Source organism: Hippocampus comes, unplaced genomic scaffold, assembly GCF_001891065.2.
Source record: "Hippocampus comes isolate QL1 unplaced genomic scaffold, H_comes_QL1_v1.1 scaffold130, whole genome shotgun sequence".
Classification (NCBI taxonomy): Eukaryota; Metazoa; Chordata; class Actinopteri; order Syngnathiformes; family Syngnathidae; genus Hippocampus; species Hippocampus comes.
The window spans coordinates 2777531-2794000 of record NW_017842057.1 but is presented as its reverse complement, the minus strand read 5'-3'; the positions used below and the strand labels follow the sequence as shown (position 1 = coordinate 2794000).

Below are 16470 nucleotides of genomic sequence, written 5' to 3'. Positions count from 1 at the left end.
ACTCACTTACACGTCGTCGTTTCGAATCTGATGATCGAAAAACGCGAAGTGAAAATGTGTCTCGGTGTCGTCGTTCCGTAGCATCGGGTGGGCGTTGGGTGTATTTAAGCTCCCGCGGCATGACGTCTCAATCCGGGTTACGGGTAGTGGAATTTCCGCTTACGTAAGTTCCGGTAACATGTAATATCGTAGTCAAAATGTTAATGCACAGGCTTTTGTTCCGGGTGAAGGATATTCCTTTTCATAGAATTCCGGGGATGGGAATATTTACTCTATATATATATATCTATATATATATCATTTATTTATTTATTTATTGCAAATCAATAATGTCCATGATTTCATTGTATAACACAGTAGCACATGTATAGAAGTGCAATTAGCATTTTTAATTTTATGGTCTATGTTGTTAATATATATTATGAAAAACAAGAGGTCTAGGACTGACACCGATGGCACCCACTGCAGTACAATGAGTGGAGGAGAGGTCAAACCACCCTTCTTCACACACTGAGTCAGATCTGATAAATAATTTGAAAACCAGTTGACTTCACGCACAGAAAGGCCGATTGACAAAACTTTGTTTTAGTCCTGAATGATCAACCGCATCAAAGGCCTTTGGCAAATCTATGTGCAATGCGGCACAGTGCTATTTGTCATCCAAGACCCAACAAATGTCATTCAGCATTTTGGTGGTACTATAACAATTCCTGAATCCAGATTGAAAATGAATAAAAATGTAATTTTGGGTCAAAAAAATCCTTGAGCAGTTGGCGAACATGACATTCCAATTTCTTTGCTAACACAGATGACTAGTGATGGGTCCAGCGACACCGATGCATTGACGCATGCGTCGGCCTCACAGAGCAATCCACGTGTCGGTGCGTGTGCTGCTTCATGAGATCACGTGATCAACACGTGAACTGCATCGGCGCAGACTGGACCTCGTTGACACAGTCCAGGCTGCGTGACACAGTCCAGGCGGAGTCGACTCAGTCCAGGGGGCGTCGACGCAGCAAAAGCCCGCCACACAGTGTTTATAAGGAAGTGCGTCTGGCGACACAATGCCGCCTGCCGAAACAAGCAGGACCTCACCCTCGTTTGAATAAAAATCTATATTTGGGCAAAACGGAAAACACACAGATTATCAGAAAAACGTGTCCGTCTGACTTCGAGCATCGTGTCGGCTGTCATGTAGGCTATTATTATATGAGAATTGCTTTATGAACGTTTGTACTGTACGTCATACTCCAGTTGATTGAGAGGTCCCGCCTATAAGGGGGAGTTCCAGGAAGTGACTGCGAGTGAGCACATCGCATGTTTGATGACTCTGCCACACTGTTATTAAAAGTCACATAAAACGTAAACCTTTTCTGCTGACCATCATTACATCGGCTAGGCTAGCTTCGCTGTTGTCGTAGTTCAAATCTTCTTTAAAATGTGGCGTGGGTTGCGTCGGCGCCGTGAGTATGTGCTCGCGCTCACGCGCGCACAGCAGAGCAGCGGACCATCGACTGCTGAGACACGCTTCACTCGAGTGGCGTTGCTACAGTACGTGCATATTATGGAGCAGCTTCCGGACAAACGCAAATTGTCCGCCACGTACAGCCATTTTGATCTCCTTTTGGAGAATAAGGTATTTATTAAAATCTCCTTGTCTCACCAAGTGCCTCTTGGATTTTTGACATGTCTTATTCCATTGTGTGTGTGTTCTTCACAGCAGGGGAAATAGCATGCAAGAAACGCAACAGACTGAAATTTAAAACACTGGAGCATCTTATTTTTCTAAATAAAAATTTGTGAAGACAAAGCCCACAAGCATCCTCATTCACATGGTTTTCACATTATTGAAACACATTGAATGATACAATATGAATGCATGGATGTGAATGATATTGTCAAGGGTCAAGATCATCTTTATTGTCAAATATGCTTTATGTATGACATGCAGCATAGATGAAATTTCTTCCTCTCAATCCTCACTGCAAATATGCATGCAAATATGCTGTGCATTAAACACACACAGCAAAGAAAGGATAGCAGCTACACTGTATAAAAAGACATAAAATGTAATCTGAACAGTATAGACAATATAAACAGCATAAACAACAACATAAATAATGGCACTTGTGGCTATTGTGGGTAAAGTGAGGTACTGCATTTTATACACTTCATCATCAAATCAGTCAGTTCAGTCTGTCAAGTGGGTTGGCTACAGGGATTTTATACTGCACTTCCTGTTAGTGCGCTTATTTTGAAACCTATTTGCATCACTTCCGATGCACTACTTTGTAGCCTGACGCTAACTATAGGACGGCAACTGGAATTGAAGGAGGCTTTCCCGTCATGCCTTGCTGCCGTTACAAGTAACTCTTGTTATTCTCTTCCGCTTCTTTCATGTGTCATTTTGTACACACACGGTGTGATATAATTGCAGCGCTGTTGTTTCCAGTCAGTTATTCAATTATTGGACCTCAGTAACAAGGCAGACAGTGCGATATATAATGTAAGGAAAGCGTTCGAAATAAATTTGTACTCATGAGGGGTTGGTTTTAAGTGATGTCGACTCGTTATATCTGTTGATTTCAAATCAAATGCGTTGACTTTAAATACAAAGATATCGCACATGCATTGGTGGAAATGGATGTGGAAAGAGGAAAATCACATGCTGGACGGGACACTGTGACCTGGAGTTTAAATCTGACCTTTCTGTCTGTCATGATTCTGTTTGTGACCAACAGGTGGCACTGTAGGGCTCCCCCTGCAGCTGCACACCTGTTGGTCATTATGTAATTAGTTGTATAAAAGGACTCCCGCCCGACCACTCATTGTCGGGTCATTGTTTGTTTGTTTGTTTGCTGTATCTGTCATGTTTGTCAGTCATGTTCTCGATCATGTTTTGTTGACTGTTAGTTTTAGCTACAGCCTGGGTTTTTGTTTGATACTTTGGATTCTTTTTGTTTTTAGGACTTTGTTTGTTTTGGATTTAGTTTTCTGTGTTTTATCAATACACTTCTTCAAGTACAACCTGCTCCTCCCTCGTGTCTGCTTTTTGGGGTCCACCACCACCTCGCAACGTGACATCTCCTGTATACTGCAAACCCATTTTGCGCATGCCATTGTCATCCATGGATCCCAGCGAGTCTATTTCCTTTTCCAAGATGTCAAGCATGTGAGCGCTTTGACCGCCCTGATCTTAAAGAATTGGCTGGCAGTCGGCTGTGCTCCATCCCACAACCGTGCAAACGCCCCCTGACACCCAATTCTACTTATGCAAAGTCTGGAAGAATACCATTAGAAAAAAAAAATCGATCCATGTGCACAATTAGACTGCACTTTGCGATACACTTGAAAATAGGGTCATCTCAGATGACCAGCTGCAGGGGGAGCCCTACAGTGCCATCTGTTGGTCCCAAACCGAAACATGACAAGTGAACTGCAAGAGCTCCCCTTGCGGATGATGCAGTCGGCTGTGCATGTGATGTGGACAATTAGAGAGCGCATTGCACCCATGAATGTGCAACTGTGTGAGACCTCCTGACCCCCAGTAGTTGTGTCTTGCAGTCAAGGGGGTGCTATTATATTTTTAAGATGATAATGATCAATGAATCGCTCAATGAATTTATTTCGACAATGATTCAGCGGGATTGTCCCACGCCGTTGTCATATACAACCACGACATACGTCTGCAGAATGCCTGCACCTTGATGCACCAAATACACCAAAATCCTGCTTCACCACCTTATTCTTCATATTATTTCTGCCTCATTTTTCAAAATAATGAAGCTGAAGTACAAAATACTTGAAATTGCCATAAATGCTTCACGGCTGAAACCAATATGCAGAGTCAAATTTACTTCCATAAACACTGCACCACTGTTTTGTGCGAATGTGCTACACGATGATGAGTTTTGTGTGCATGCATGTCACTTACTGGTAAACAGTTCACATTAGAAGTCACATTTGTTTCTATAATAGAACAACTGCAGGATTTAACAAAAACACAAAAAAAGTCTGAATTGGAAATTATGCCCTGCAGCGTGAATGACCATGGAGTGGCTGTTTCTCAGACGACAGAGTACTAATGCTATGGACCACCAAGGTGTTAGAATCAGAATCAGATTTATTGGCCAAGTCTTTAAAACACAAGAAATTAGCCTTCCCAGTTCCAACCCGTCCATAAACAAAAACCTAAACAAAAACAATGACCAACAGAGGAAGACAGAACAGGAAGCCTGGCGGTTCGCTGTTAAGCACCCCAAGACCTTAGATGCAAAAGGAAAAATGATAGGCGAGGGGAGGGGGAAAAAAGACAGGCTCTAGCTATTCTCCACATTAGCTTGAGCCTGAGAAAAAGCCCCAGCATGTGCGTCAATTTAAAAGACCACATATCTGTACCACATATCTCAAGACTTGACATGGAGTGAATGGGAAGGATGGAAGGGGGAGTGGTCGACGTGACAAAACCAGTCTGACTAGTTGCACAGTCCATTTGAGCACTCCTCAGCGCAGGTTTCATCACTGAGGAAAAATAAGAATCCAAGGAAGGAACGTATGTGCGCGTGATTATTATGAATGTGTCTGTGTGTGAAGTCCGCAGCGGTATAGCGAAGCTTATGGTCTCTGTGGAGACGTCCTCGGCATACCTGTCTCAGACCCAAGAAGGAGGGGTAAGGGACAAGTAGGAATGCTTGTGTGAAAGTGTACTTTTCATCCAGGGGAAAGTCCAGATAACAAATGTTTTGGGAGCAGGCCGGCAACAATTTCAGCCAGCCTTGAAAGTATTTTAGCCTGTGACTTTCAATGCTGTATATGAGCTGAATCCTTGATCAATTTTCTAAGACCAGACACCAACTGCTCCTCGTTCTTTTCCATTTTGTGAAGAAGCACTAAAACCGCATCCACTTTGTGATTAATTCGGTCAATGCATGCGTCTGAGTGTTGCTCACCCGCCTTACACGATCCAGAAAGACTGGCAGCTTGTTCCCTTCCAATGAAGCTGTCCTCGTCGGCAGAATTTTGTGATAGGTCAGGAAAGTGCCACCTCCAAACAGCAGCATAACTGTTATCAGAAGACCAATGTCCCATGAGGGTAAGAAGGCTCCTCACTGCCTGCTCTTTTTGTCAAAAACCTTTTTGTACAGCAGGAGGCTAGAATAATTTGAGACAGAGTACAGCACTTAGACCAAGTCAGCAAGCAGGGACATAAAGGACGAGGGGAGCAGGAATGAAGCAAAACGCATCCACCTTCGTCCAGAGCCAAGCAGAACTCGACTGTGTACCATGTGAGATATTGTGGAGGATGCTCTGGAAGTATGGGGTATCAGATGCCCAAGGACAGGCTGTGCGATCCCTGTCTGACCGGTGACAGAGTTATGTCCGCATTGCCGGCAGAAAGTTGGATTCATTTCCATGAGGGTTGAACTCCGCTAAAGCTGTTATTTGTCACTGAGTATGTTCATAACTTTGATAAACAGAATTTTTAGGAACTGCTGAGGTGTTTAGGGTGTGCAGTTAGGCCGTCTCAGTCTTACTTCTTTGCTTTTTGCGGATGTGGGACTGTTGGCTTTTTCAAGCCGCGATCTTCAACTCTCACTGGAGAAATCTGAGACCATGGACCTCAGTCAGAAAAGGGTGAAGTGCCTTTTCTGTGTCGGGGACTAGATCCTGCCCCAAGTGGAAGAGTTCAATCATCTTGGGGTCTTGTTGATGACTGAAGGGAGGATGGAATGTGAGATTGACAGGCAAATTGTCCAGAAGCTGAAGCTCTTGATTTACAGGTCAATCCATTATCCTGCTCTTACCGCTTTTGGTCACAACCCATAGCTCATGACCGAAAGAATAAAATCCCGGATCCAAGCAGAGGCAATGAGTTTCCTCCGTTGGGTGTCCGGGCTCTCCCGTAGGGATTCAAATAAAAAGCTTTGTCATCTGGGAGAGGTTCAGAGCCGCATTGGGAGGAGCTAGATGAAGTGAGTCGGGCACAATGTTTGGTTGCTACCTGGATGCCTGCCTGGTGATGTGTTCTTGGCACGTCCCACTGGGAGGAGGCCCAGAGGACGACCCAGGACACGCTGGAGCAATGATGTCACCGGGCTGGCTTGGGTAGGCCACGGGATCCCCCAGGAGGAGCTGAACGAAGTGGCTAGGCAGAGAAAAGTCTGGGCTTCCCTGTGAAGTGGCTGCCCCTAATGAAATCGACTTCGGAAAAGCAGAAGACAATGAATGAATGAATGGGTAAACGATGCATCGACTATTATAGTGTTGGTGATTTTGATAATCTCCGTAGTCGTGACTAGTTGTCGTGTTTTGCATGATGGTAGGTGGAGGACCCCAAAAAGCAGAGAGGCAGCGAGTAGCAGGGTGGACTGAGCAAGATGTATTAAACAAAAATACAAACAAGAGTGCACTGGAAAAAAACTAACTGAAGTACTTGAACAAAGTCCTGAAAATCACAAAAAAACAAAGTAGAAACAAATCTCCACCTCCTGAAACGCCGCATGCTGGACCACAATTTCCTCGAAGCCATCCAGAAGTCGTTTTCTATTGTTTCACCAAACTCCTCCCATGCCCATGCTACGTCTTGCTTGGCCTGCTAATACCCATCAGCAGCCTCCAGAGTCCCACAGGCCAAAAAGAATTGACAGTATTGGCTCTTCAGCTTGACAGAATCTCTTACCATTGTGTTCCACCTGTGTTCTGGCAATGTTGCCACGAAAGGCACCGGCCATGCAGCTTATGTCCACAGCTCCAGTCAGCTGCCTCGACAAACGGTCCACTTGGACTCAATGTCCCCCGCTGCCCCCAGGTATTGGGGAAGATTCTGCCAGAGGTTTAAACTCCGTCTGACAGGGGTTTCTGCTAGACGTTCCCAGTAGACCCTCACACTAAGTTTAGGTCTGCCAGTTTGGACCAGCATCTCCCACCAGCGGCGCCGACACACCACCAGATGGTAATTGGTTGACTGCTTCGCCCCTCTCATCACCCGGTTTTCCAAGGCATTTGTCCACTAATTTAATGACATGAACAAAAACTTGATCAAACTGCAGCCAAGGGTGTTTATGGTATCAAATGTAACTATGAACAGCCTTATGTTTGAAGGTGCAGCTCATTATGTACAATCCATTCACACATTTAAAGGTCTCACTGGCATTGCCCATGTGAGCATTTCAGTCCCCCAGAAAAATTATCAAAGAGAGAATGAAAAGCACTCTTCAGCACCCTGTCCCAGGACTTCAAAATGTGTGGGTACTCGGAACTGCTGTTTGGCACATAAGCACAAACAACCCTCAGAACCTGCTCCCCTACTTGAAAATAGAAGGAGGCTACCGTCTCATCCATCAGTGTGGATTCCACTGTACAGGCATTGAGCAAGGGGGCATTAGGTATGCCTACACTTGCTCAGTACCTCTTCCCGTGGGTAACTTCAGAGTGGAAGAGAGCCCAACCCATTTAAAAGAACTGGTTCCAGAGCCCAAGATGCATGTGTCGAGATGAGCCTTACTATGTCTAGTTGGAACTTCTTGACTTTGTGCACCAGCACAGGCTCCTTTCCTGCTAGAGAAGGGGACATTCCATGTCCCCAGAGCCAGGTTCTGGAGCTGAGGATCGGACCACCAAGGTCCCTGCCTTCGGCCACCCCACGGCTCATATTGCACTCAACCACTATAGCCCTTCTCACATGTGGTGAGCCCATGAGAAGCGTAACCCTCGTTGTTCTTTCGGGCCGCATGGTTGCAGGCCTGACCACCAGGCATTCGCTTTTGATCCCCATCTCCAGGCCTGGCTCCAAAGGGATGCCCCAGTGTCCCATGTCCGAGTGAGGGACAATGGTGTCCAGTTCTTTTACTCATCTAAGCTGTGCTTTTTCTGTTCCCTCACCGAGGACCCATTTGCCTTTGGTGACCCTATAAGGGGCATAAAGCCATAGACCTTACCTTCTCAGTTCGCTGGGACACACAAACCCCTCCACCACAATAAAATGACAGCACAGGGAGGCGATTAGAAGGTTGAACAAAAAATTGTCATTTACATTAAAAATTTCAATAAATCAAAGAAAATGTGATTTACATGGTGATTTACATGGTAATTTGGAGCACTATGTATGTAAGAATTGCACTACCTTTCCCTGTAGAATCTTCAATGCTTCAAATTTGCCTTCTAGGTAACGATGTGCCACCTCCAGCTCACATATTAATACATCGATTACCTGTCAAACACAAGTGAACTGTCAGTCTAAAAGGCATATAGTTGTTAGTTATTCTGCCTTCTTACCTCAATAGACTCCAGTAGTTTGTCTCGTAACTCTTCTTTGGGCATGTCAGCAAAGGAGCCAGCTGGAGAGTCGAAAGATGTAATCTTGCATCAAAAGTTATACAGTAATCCCTCGCTTATCACGGTTAATGGGGACCAGAACCCCCCGCGAAAGTGGAAAATCCGCGATGTAGGTACCCCCATGGATGGATGTACAGGTACAGTAATCCCTCGCTAATGGCTGTTAATGGGGACTGGGACCACCCGTGATAGACGAAAATCCGCTAAGTCGGGTTTGCCCCCCCTCCAGCCCCCTAGGAATTTTTGTGAAAGGGTTTGTGAGTACCAGCATGTTAAAAATATGGAAACAGTATTTATACTTTACATATTTGAGACAAAGACTATAGCAGTACACATATTTACTTAAATCTTTACGAATAAAACCTTACCCAGTAATTAATGGCAATAAACAGCTATGCCCTACCAGTGATCAGATATCCTGTAGGAATAATAAGGTGGCCAAAGGAAGAAATTCAGCCCAGGGACGTTAAGACCTCATTGTCTTTATGCAGCTGTGACAGTGTAGCCTCCACATCGGCTGGCCAGCTATCCTGCGGTGCGCAGCCAATGTGTTTATGATTAGACAACTAAGGAGGTGAAGAGACACTGCCGCTTTTTTCGTACAAGCCCAATCACCCCCCCCATCTTCCTCTCCATCTTCCTACACACACACACACACACACACACACACACACACACACACACACACACACACACACACACACACACACGCGTAGTAAATACAACACCGATCTCGGCAACCACTTGATTGAACGGTGTTTGTTTTTCTTTTCTTCTTTCTTCCCATTATCTTGCTGCTGTGGACTGTAAATTTCCCCAGTGTGGGACAAATAAAGGATATCTTAAATCTTAAATTACACAGAGAGTAACCCACGTGATAAGACAGCAGGGAGGGTGCTGGGTGGGGCTGAGAAGATGCGCTGCCAATCAACAAGGCTGCACATCATGCCATTGATCCACTCGTGCTGTCATTTGTCGATGTTGGCACTGGGAACCAATCAAGTTACAGCCATGCACAAAACCTCTGAGTCATTCGGCATTATTTTCTGAATACAGTACTTTGGAAAAAAAAACAAAAAACGTGATGCACTGAGGCCGCGATAATCAAAGCGCGAAATGGTAAGGGATCACTGTATATGTACATGTGTATGAGTATATATATTTATAAGGCCAAATTTAATGGTATACATGCATATAGAAGTAAATGTTTGTAGTAATTAACCATGTACTGCAGTCGATGTAAATAAGTTTATATAACGCAACATACAATTTTACAAAAATTGTAAAAGTATTATTCTTGAATATTTATTTTACTTTCAACCACTCGACATGTTCAGTGGCATCAGTGCTATACATACACATATAGTTCTTATTTTTTTCTTTGTATTTTTGCCCTCTATGGACAATAAAAGCGGTATTGTGCTATGACCAAAACATAAATATAAATCTATATAAATAAAACATGAATTGGAATATTTCATATCACACATTTTTTTTTGGGATGCGACCCAAGCTGAATGGGGGATGGAAACCACCCGAGGGGTGAAACGAGGATTATTTATATATATATATATATATATATAAAAGATATGTGAGTTAGGTTAGGCTAGTGTATAAATAAAATACAGTAAACATAAACATGAAATATACATGTAGTCCTGTATATGTTGCTCTTTGTGACTCGCTGTTGTTTTGCTGACTTTCGCTGCCTCTCGTGGACCTTTTGCGGCACTTTTGCTTTTTTTTTTTTTTTTTTATGAATATTTTTGAAAAATCCGCGATGCACTGAATCCGCAACAAGTGAATCGCGAAGTAGCAAGGATCACTGTATTGTGAGTTAGGGTATTCTACATTTTCCCACACATACATGGGCATTCCATTTGTATACATACCCATTTTGATGATAATTGACAAATTTTGGAAAATTTAATGGAAAAAAAATGCTGATAAAAATGATGAATAAAAAAAATGCGGGATTAAGCACTGACAGAAGTGGGGTTTTGTCCGAAAGTGTAAGCATCACTCACTGGACCAATGTCAGTCACTACAGTTGGATGCTACATCTATAAGTACTACTCAAAACTACTCTGCAAAGCAAAAGCCATTCATCTTCAACACGCTGAGAAGGTCAAAATGTCATATTGCAGAGGCCTTTTATTTTGAAATGGAACATCAGAGCTGAATGCCAGTACCCTAGTTGGATACCTGGGGTGCCCTAGTGCAGGGGTGGCCAACCAGTAAGGGACAAAGAGCCTTTTTTTTTTTTTTTACTGTGTTACTGCACAAGAGCCACATACACATGGGCATCCCATCCTCGCACGCACACACACACACACACACACACACACACACATACATATGCACGCACGCGGGTGCCCAACCATGCGCTCGCGCACATATGCACTCACGACACGATGAGCAACAGCCATAACGACCTAAACATGAACGAAAGCTAAAGACACAAACACACAAATCTTTTTTTCCCTCCTATTTCCTCCTGTCACCCCTTGCAGTCGACTTGAGACCAGCCAGCTGGCTCCAGGCCGATTGTGATTGACGTGTTGGGCACCCCTGCCTTGACATCAGAGGTAATTCGCTGACTAGCTTAGCGCTTAGCGCCATTGTTTGCGCATGAGTGGTGATTTAGTCATCTGATTGTTTGCCCTCGATGTCAATCAAGTAACGGGATTGATGATAGGCTGACATAGTATGTTCTGTGTATTTGGCGCCGTTGTTTGAATGGCATTGCCACCGCCGAGGCGTTTGCAACGCTTGTCGTGTGAAAGTCCAGGAGCCGCATTGAGCCAGCCAAAGAGACGCATGCGGCTCCGCGAGCCGCAGGTTGGCCACCCCTGCCCTACTGTGTCAAAAACCAGGTGTGGTTGTGGGACAACTAAGATTCATTCATTCATTTCCCAAACCGCTTTATCCTCACTAGGGTCGCGGGGGGTGCTGCAGCCTATCCCAGCTGTCTTCAGGCAGTAGGCGTAGGCAGGCAGTAACCTGAATTGGTTGCCAGCCAATCGCAGGGCACACAGAGACGAACAACCATCCACGCCCACACTCACGCCTAGGGACAATTTGGAGTGTTCAATCAGCCTGCCATGCATGTTTTTGGAATGTGAGAGGAAACCGGAGGAGCCGGAGAAAACCCATGCAACCATGGGGAGAACATGCAAACTCCACACAGGAAGGCCGGAGCTGGAATTGAACCCAGTACCTCTGCACTGTGAAGTCAACGTGCTAACCACTCGACTATCGGGCCGCCACCCAGTATTCAAATATTTGTAATTAAAATGTGAATAACCATTACTTTATTGACAGCCCTCTATTTTTTTATGTTATGTTTGTGTAATGGAATAAGCTTTAGTTGGACCATGCAAAGTTTGACTGTCTTTCCATCTATGTCTGTCTTTTATTCAGTTCGAACATGTCATGTTGAAGACTTAAAAACTGCAGTCAAAACTATTCTTGAATTACCATTACCTATGAGTGGCATCTTCCAGGTGGACATTTTCTCCCAACCTTCAGTCATTAATCTGGGCATACAGGCTGCTTCCCTTGCATGGCTTCGTCTGTACACATCTCCATCAGGTGATATAGGCCCTCGAGGTTCGGTGGAGCTTTGGCTCTTTTTCCTGGTTGAGAGGGATGTTGTCCTGACTGTCATTCCATCACCCAGGTCTCCAGTCACCAGGTCATCGTCCAGGCTGATGGCCTGATGGAGGTGTGGCATCAGCATCAGGCCAAACTCTAAATTACATGGAAAACAGTATGAAGCTCAAATCTCATGTTGTAATCAATTAGAATTAAACTCTGGTTCATTTCAAGATGTAGACCAGGGGTGGCCAAACTTTTTGGACCGAAGATCTACTTTTCGTTCAACCAACCTCCCGGGATCGCCCCTTCCCGCGCACACGCACACGCACATGCGCACACACACACACACACACACACACACACACACACACACGCGCGCACACACGCACACACACACGCATGCGCGCCATGATGAGAAGCCAAACACGGAAGCAAGCAATGCACTTTTGCAGCCTCTTGACTATTGTAGCTCACACGTACTGTTTTAAAGTGCTTCCCTCAGCCCTCTAGATTCCTATTCTTTGCCCGTGCCCTCGGTGAACTGTACACGAAGCAAACTGAATGAGAATAATGACGATCAAAGATATAGTACAACAGCTCTGATCACAAGCTGCAATTGCAGCGCTAACAACTTCCGCTAACGTAGTCACGCCCCACCGTTGGCCACCGTTGGTTAAAGATTTACCTGCTTTATTTTATTTTATTTTTAAAATCTTTCTTTGGGAAAATGAGACTGATAGGATGATTAGGGTGCAGTGTGCATTAACACAAAAAATATATTACTAAAATGTACAAAGACACACAAATTTTTTTTGTTGTTTGTTTTCTCCTCTACACCTTTCGGATCTAATTGGGACGAGTCCTAGATCTACCGGTAGATCAGGATCGATGTAATGGGCACTCCTGATGTAGACAAACTATTGAGTTACCACTTTTAAACAGTGTCATAGTTTATAAATAAAACGATTATCAAAAATAGTCTTTGATTCGTTTATTTATTTAGTGTCACATTCCTGATGTGCCGTATTTTCCGGACTATAAATCGCTCCTGAGCATAAGACGCACCAGCCATAAAATGCATCATAAAGAACAAAAAAAGATACATTAGTCACACTGGAGTATAAGTCGCATTTATGTGATAAAATTCAATCCCAAGAACAGACATGTAGAACAGACATGTCATCTTGAAAGGCAATTAAAAAAAAAAAAATAGAAAACAACACGCTGAATAAGTGTACAATATGCTTACGTTACATGACGCATAAATGACGAACTGAGAACGTGCCTGGTATGTTCAAGTAACATATTAAGAGTTATTCAGATAACTATAGCATAAAGAACATGCTAACAAGTTCACCAAGCCATCAAGTCACTCCAAATCACTAAATCTAATGGAATCTTCATCCTCTTGTGTCACTTTGAAGCAACTCCACCAACTCTGGAGGTAGAAGATGCAGCGCTTCCTATTCTACGTCGCTTACATCAGACTCATCGTAGTTTTATCAACACAGGTCTAGAGCGGCCTCTTGAGGTTTAATGTGAAAATAACGTGAAATGATATAATAATGTGTTAATAATTTCACCCATAAATCGCTGCAGAGTATAAGTCGCACCCCCAGCCAAACTACAAAAAAACTCGACTTATAGTATACACACATCGACAAAATTGTTGGTACCCCCTGTAACCCACAGTGGTCACAGAAATTACTTTAATCTGACACAAGTAACAACATACAATGAAAATAAACCAGTGAAAATCAGACATTGCTTTTGAATTGTGATTAATACAATACAATACTATACATCCTGATTTTAAACAAAATTATTTTTACAAAACTAATGAAACAGGCCTGTCGAAAAATGATGTGGATGTGATGAACTTTATATTTTGTTGCACAGCCTTTTGAGACAATAACTCCAATCAATGTTTGTAATGTTGAGTGATTTTTGTCCCTCTGCGGGTATTTTGACTCACTCTTCATGAGCAACATGCTCCAATTTTCTCAAGTTTGAAGGGGGCTTTCTCCAGTGACATGTTCCAGGTCCTTCCATAGATGTTCAATAGGATTTATATCAGGGCTCACCACTTCAGAAGAGTCGAATGATGTTTTGCTCTTAGCCATTAATTGTTTTGTCCTTGATAGTCTTGCGATTTCATTGTACCATGAACGGATTCAAGAGACCCTGTGCCAGATGAAGCACAGCAGCCCCAGAACATAACAGAACCTCCTCCATATTTGACAGTAGGGGCAATGTTCTTTGGTTGGGATGCTTCTTTTTTTGTATTTGTGCACAGTAAGATGGTTGCCTTCGCAAAAAGTAATTCTTCTGTCTCATCTATCCATAGGTCATTCTCCCAGAAACTTTGTGGCTTGTGTCAACATTCATCCTTGCAAATTCAAATCTCGCTTTTTTTCTGATTTATTTTCAACAGTGGTGTCCTTCTTGGTTGTCTCCCATGAAGTGCTTCTGGCACAAACTGTTATGGATCTGTTTGTGACCAACAGGTGGCACTGTAGGGCTCCGCCTGCAGCTGCAGAGCTGTTGGTCATTGTGTCATTAGTTGTCACTTTAAAAGACTTGCTGTCCGACCACTCGGTGTCCGATCATTGTTGTTGTCACTGCTTCTGTTGGTTTGTGTTTATCACATCATAATTTTTTGCTCATGCCATGGGTTTTGTTGTTACTTTGAATTCTTGTTGTTTTCAGGGCTTTGCTTGTTTTGCATTTGGTTTTATCAGTGTTTGATTAATACATTTTGTCAAGTTCACCATGCTCCTCCCTCCCGCCTGCTTTTTGGGGTCCTCCACCACCACCGACCATGACACAAGCAATGATGGGTGGTGCAATCTGACAATGATGTGACTTGATCTTGGAGATCGCCTTCAATTTCTGTGGAAGTTCTTATGGGCCCTTTATGACCATTCTTACGACAGTCGAACCTCGTTACAACGTACCTCGAGGGACATAATGAAAGTCTGCATTATAACGGTAGTGCGGTGTAACCATTTCCAATTAAATGTGTGCCAATTACTTTGTATAATACAGTTTGAACATTTATAGATGTGAAAACATGAACATGTAAGTATAAACATGTCAATTATGTTGATAGAGTTTGAAGAAAAAAATGCTTTTATAAGATATAAAACAACTGTCGTGTTCCTAATTCATTTCTGAAAACATTCAGTCAACAAATGAAAAGTGCCTTCTCCAGTTTAGAATGTTTCGCGCCCCGAAGCCGTTAAGATCATCTTTTAATCTGTTGGCCTCGAACTTTGCCATCATTTTTCTACTATTACGAATGATTATCGAAATTGCTGATTTTTAGTAGTCTTGGCTGAGCTGCATCTGTAAGACTCCTTTTCGAAAGTGAGAGACAATTTCTGCATTCACTGACAGTGAAATTTGCTTCCATTTAAACAGATGTTTTTAGACGATGTGCTCAGGACCGCGCTGTGTGTTCGGAACTACAACAATGTACGAGTTGATCAGTAACATTGTAAGCAACAGGTGAATCCTGCGCTGTATATAAGCAAGGTCGCGGCGGAAGTTAGCTTCCCACAGTTTGGAGGAACGAATGAATTTTCACTATTTTGTGGGAAAAATCTGGTTGTTTTAATGAAGTTTATGTTGTAAAGGTGTTGGTTGTGAGGAAAATCAACAAATGGAAGATGAATTAGGTGAAATTGGGACTTTGAAATGTGAACATTGCAGGGGTGATAATATAAACGGGGTACGTTGAAAAGAGGTTGAATTGTATCCATCTTTTCGTGTGTCAATTTTCCTGTTTGTTTGTCTGTTAAAAATCCTTATAACATACCAAAGCATTTTATATGTCAAAATAACGATTTTCGGATTTTTAATGATCTTTATTGTTCATCATTAGTTACTGGAAATTAAAGCATTCGAGTAGACTCGAGTAGAATCCTAAACCGTATGAGTTGACAGGTATGGGTTTGTAAAGACGGGGTGGTCTTTAAACCTGTTTTTAATTGGAACCCTCTCAGGACAGGTGTTGCAGATTTGTAACTACCGAATACCTAGACTACACCTGGTTCGAGAACTTAATTTGAGCCTGAGAGGGATCTATTGAGAAGGGACTCTTTCAAGCGTTGAATGAGTGGTTGTGCGCCGGCTAAAGACGTGGTCTTTAAAGCCGTTTAAAGCCCTGAGCCATACTAGTCCCTATCAGGCATATAGACAGTCGAGTCTTTAAAACTGTTGAGGGCGACGGTGTCCTGCACGTGCTTAAACTCCGTGTGTAAATGTGTATATAGAACGTTACCTAGGTTGAATGTAATCGAATAAAACTCGCTAAATGAGTGACTGTGTAACTGTGTGAGTGGAGGTTTGCTACCTCATTAGAACAGGACATTTGTTGTGGCAACTGTCTGAGGAAGCAGATGCAAGAATTTCCCGCCACTTTGGTGGTAGAAGGTTGGAAATTACCTCAGTCGGAGAAATTGTCACCCTGTTCAAGGGAAAAGTCAGCATAGTTACCCTTTGTAAACCGCTGACTCTCAAATTTGCAAAATG

General features: G+C 43.2%; 1 protein-coding gene and 1 long non-coding RNA gene across 6 annotated transcripts in view; one reads left to right on the top strand and one right to left on the bottom strand.

Annotated features, from left to right (window-relative positions):
• The window catches only part of rad17 (RAD17 checkpoint clamp loader component), a 103931-nt gene that overhangs the window by 15592 nt on the left and 71869 nt on the right, over positions 1-16470 (bottom strand). For 4 of the 5 annotated variants that reach the window (XM_019860873.1, XM_019860872.1, XM_019860875.1 and 1 more), the window contains exons 15-17: positions 11815-12087; positions 8275-8336; positions 8123-8209 (exon numbers count right to left, since the gene is read on the bottom strand). In XM_019860873.1, coding sequence (XP_019716432.1) covers positions 8123-8209; positions 8275-8336; positions 11815-12087 — 422 coding nt within the window. The remainder of the gene's footprint in view (positions 1-8122; positions 8210-8274; positions 8337-11814; positions 12088-16470) is intronic. The other variant, XM_019860874.1, reaches the window with a different exon arrangement.
• LOC109510534 (uncharacterized) overlaps positions 505-16470 on the top strand; it is a 19175-nt gene continuing 3209 nt past the window's right edge. The window contains exons 1-2 of the long non-coding RNA XR_002167143.1: positions 505-514; positions 12732-12748. This is a non-coding gene — a long non-coding RNA (uncharacterized LOC109510534). The remainder of the gene's footprint in view (positions 515-12731; positions 12749-16470) is intronic.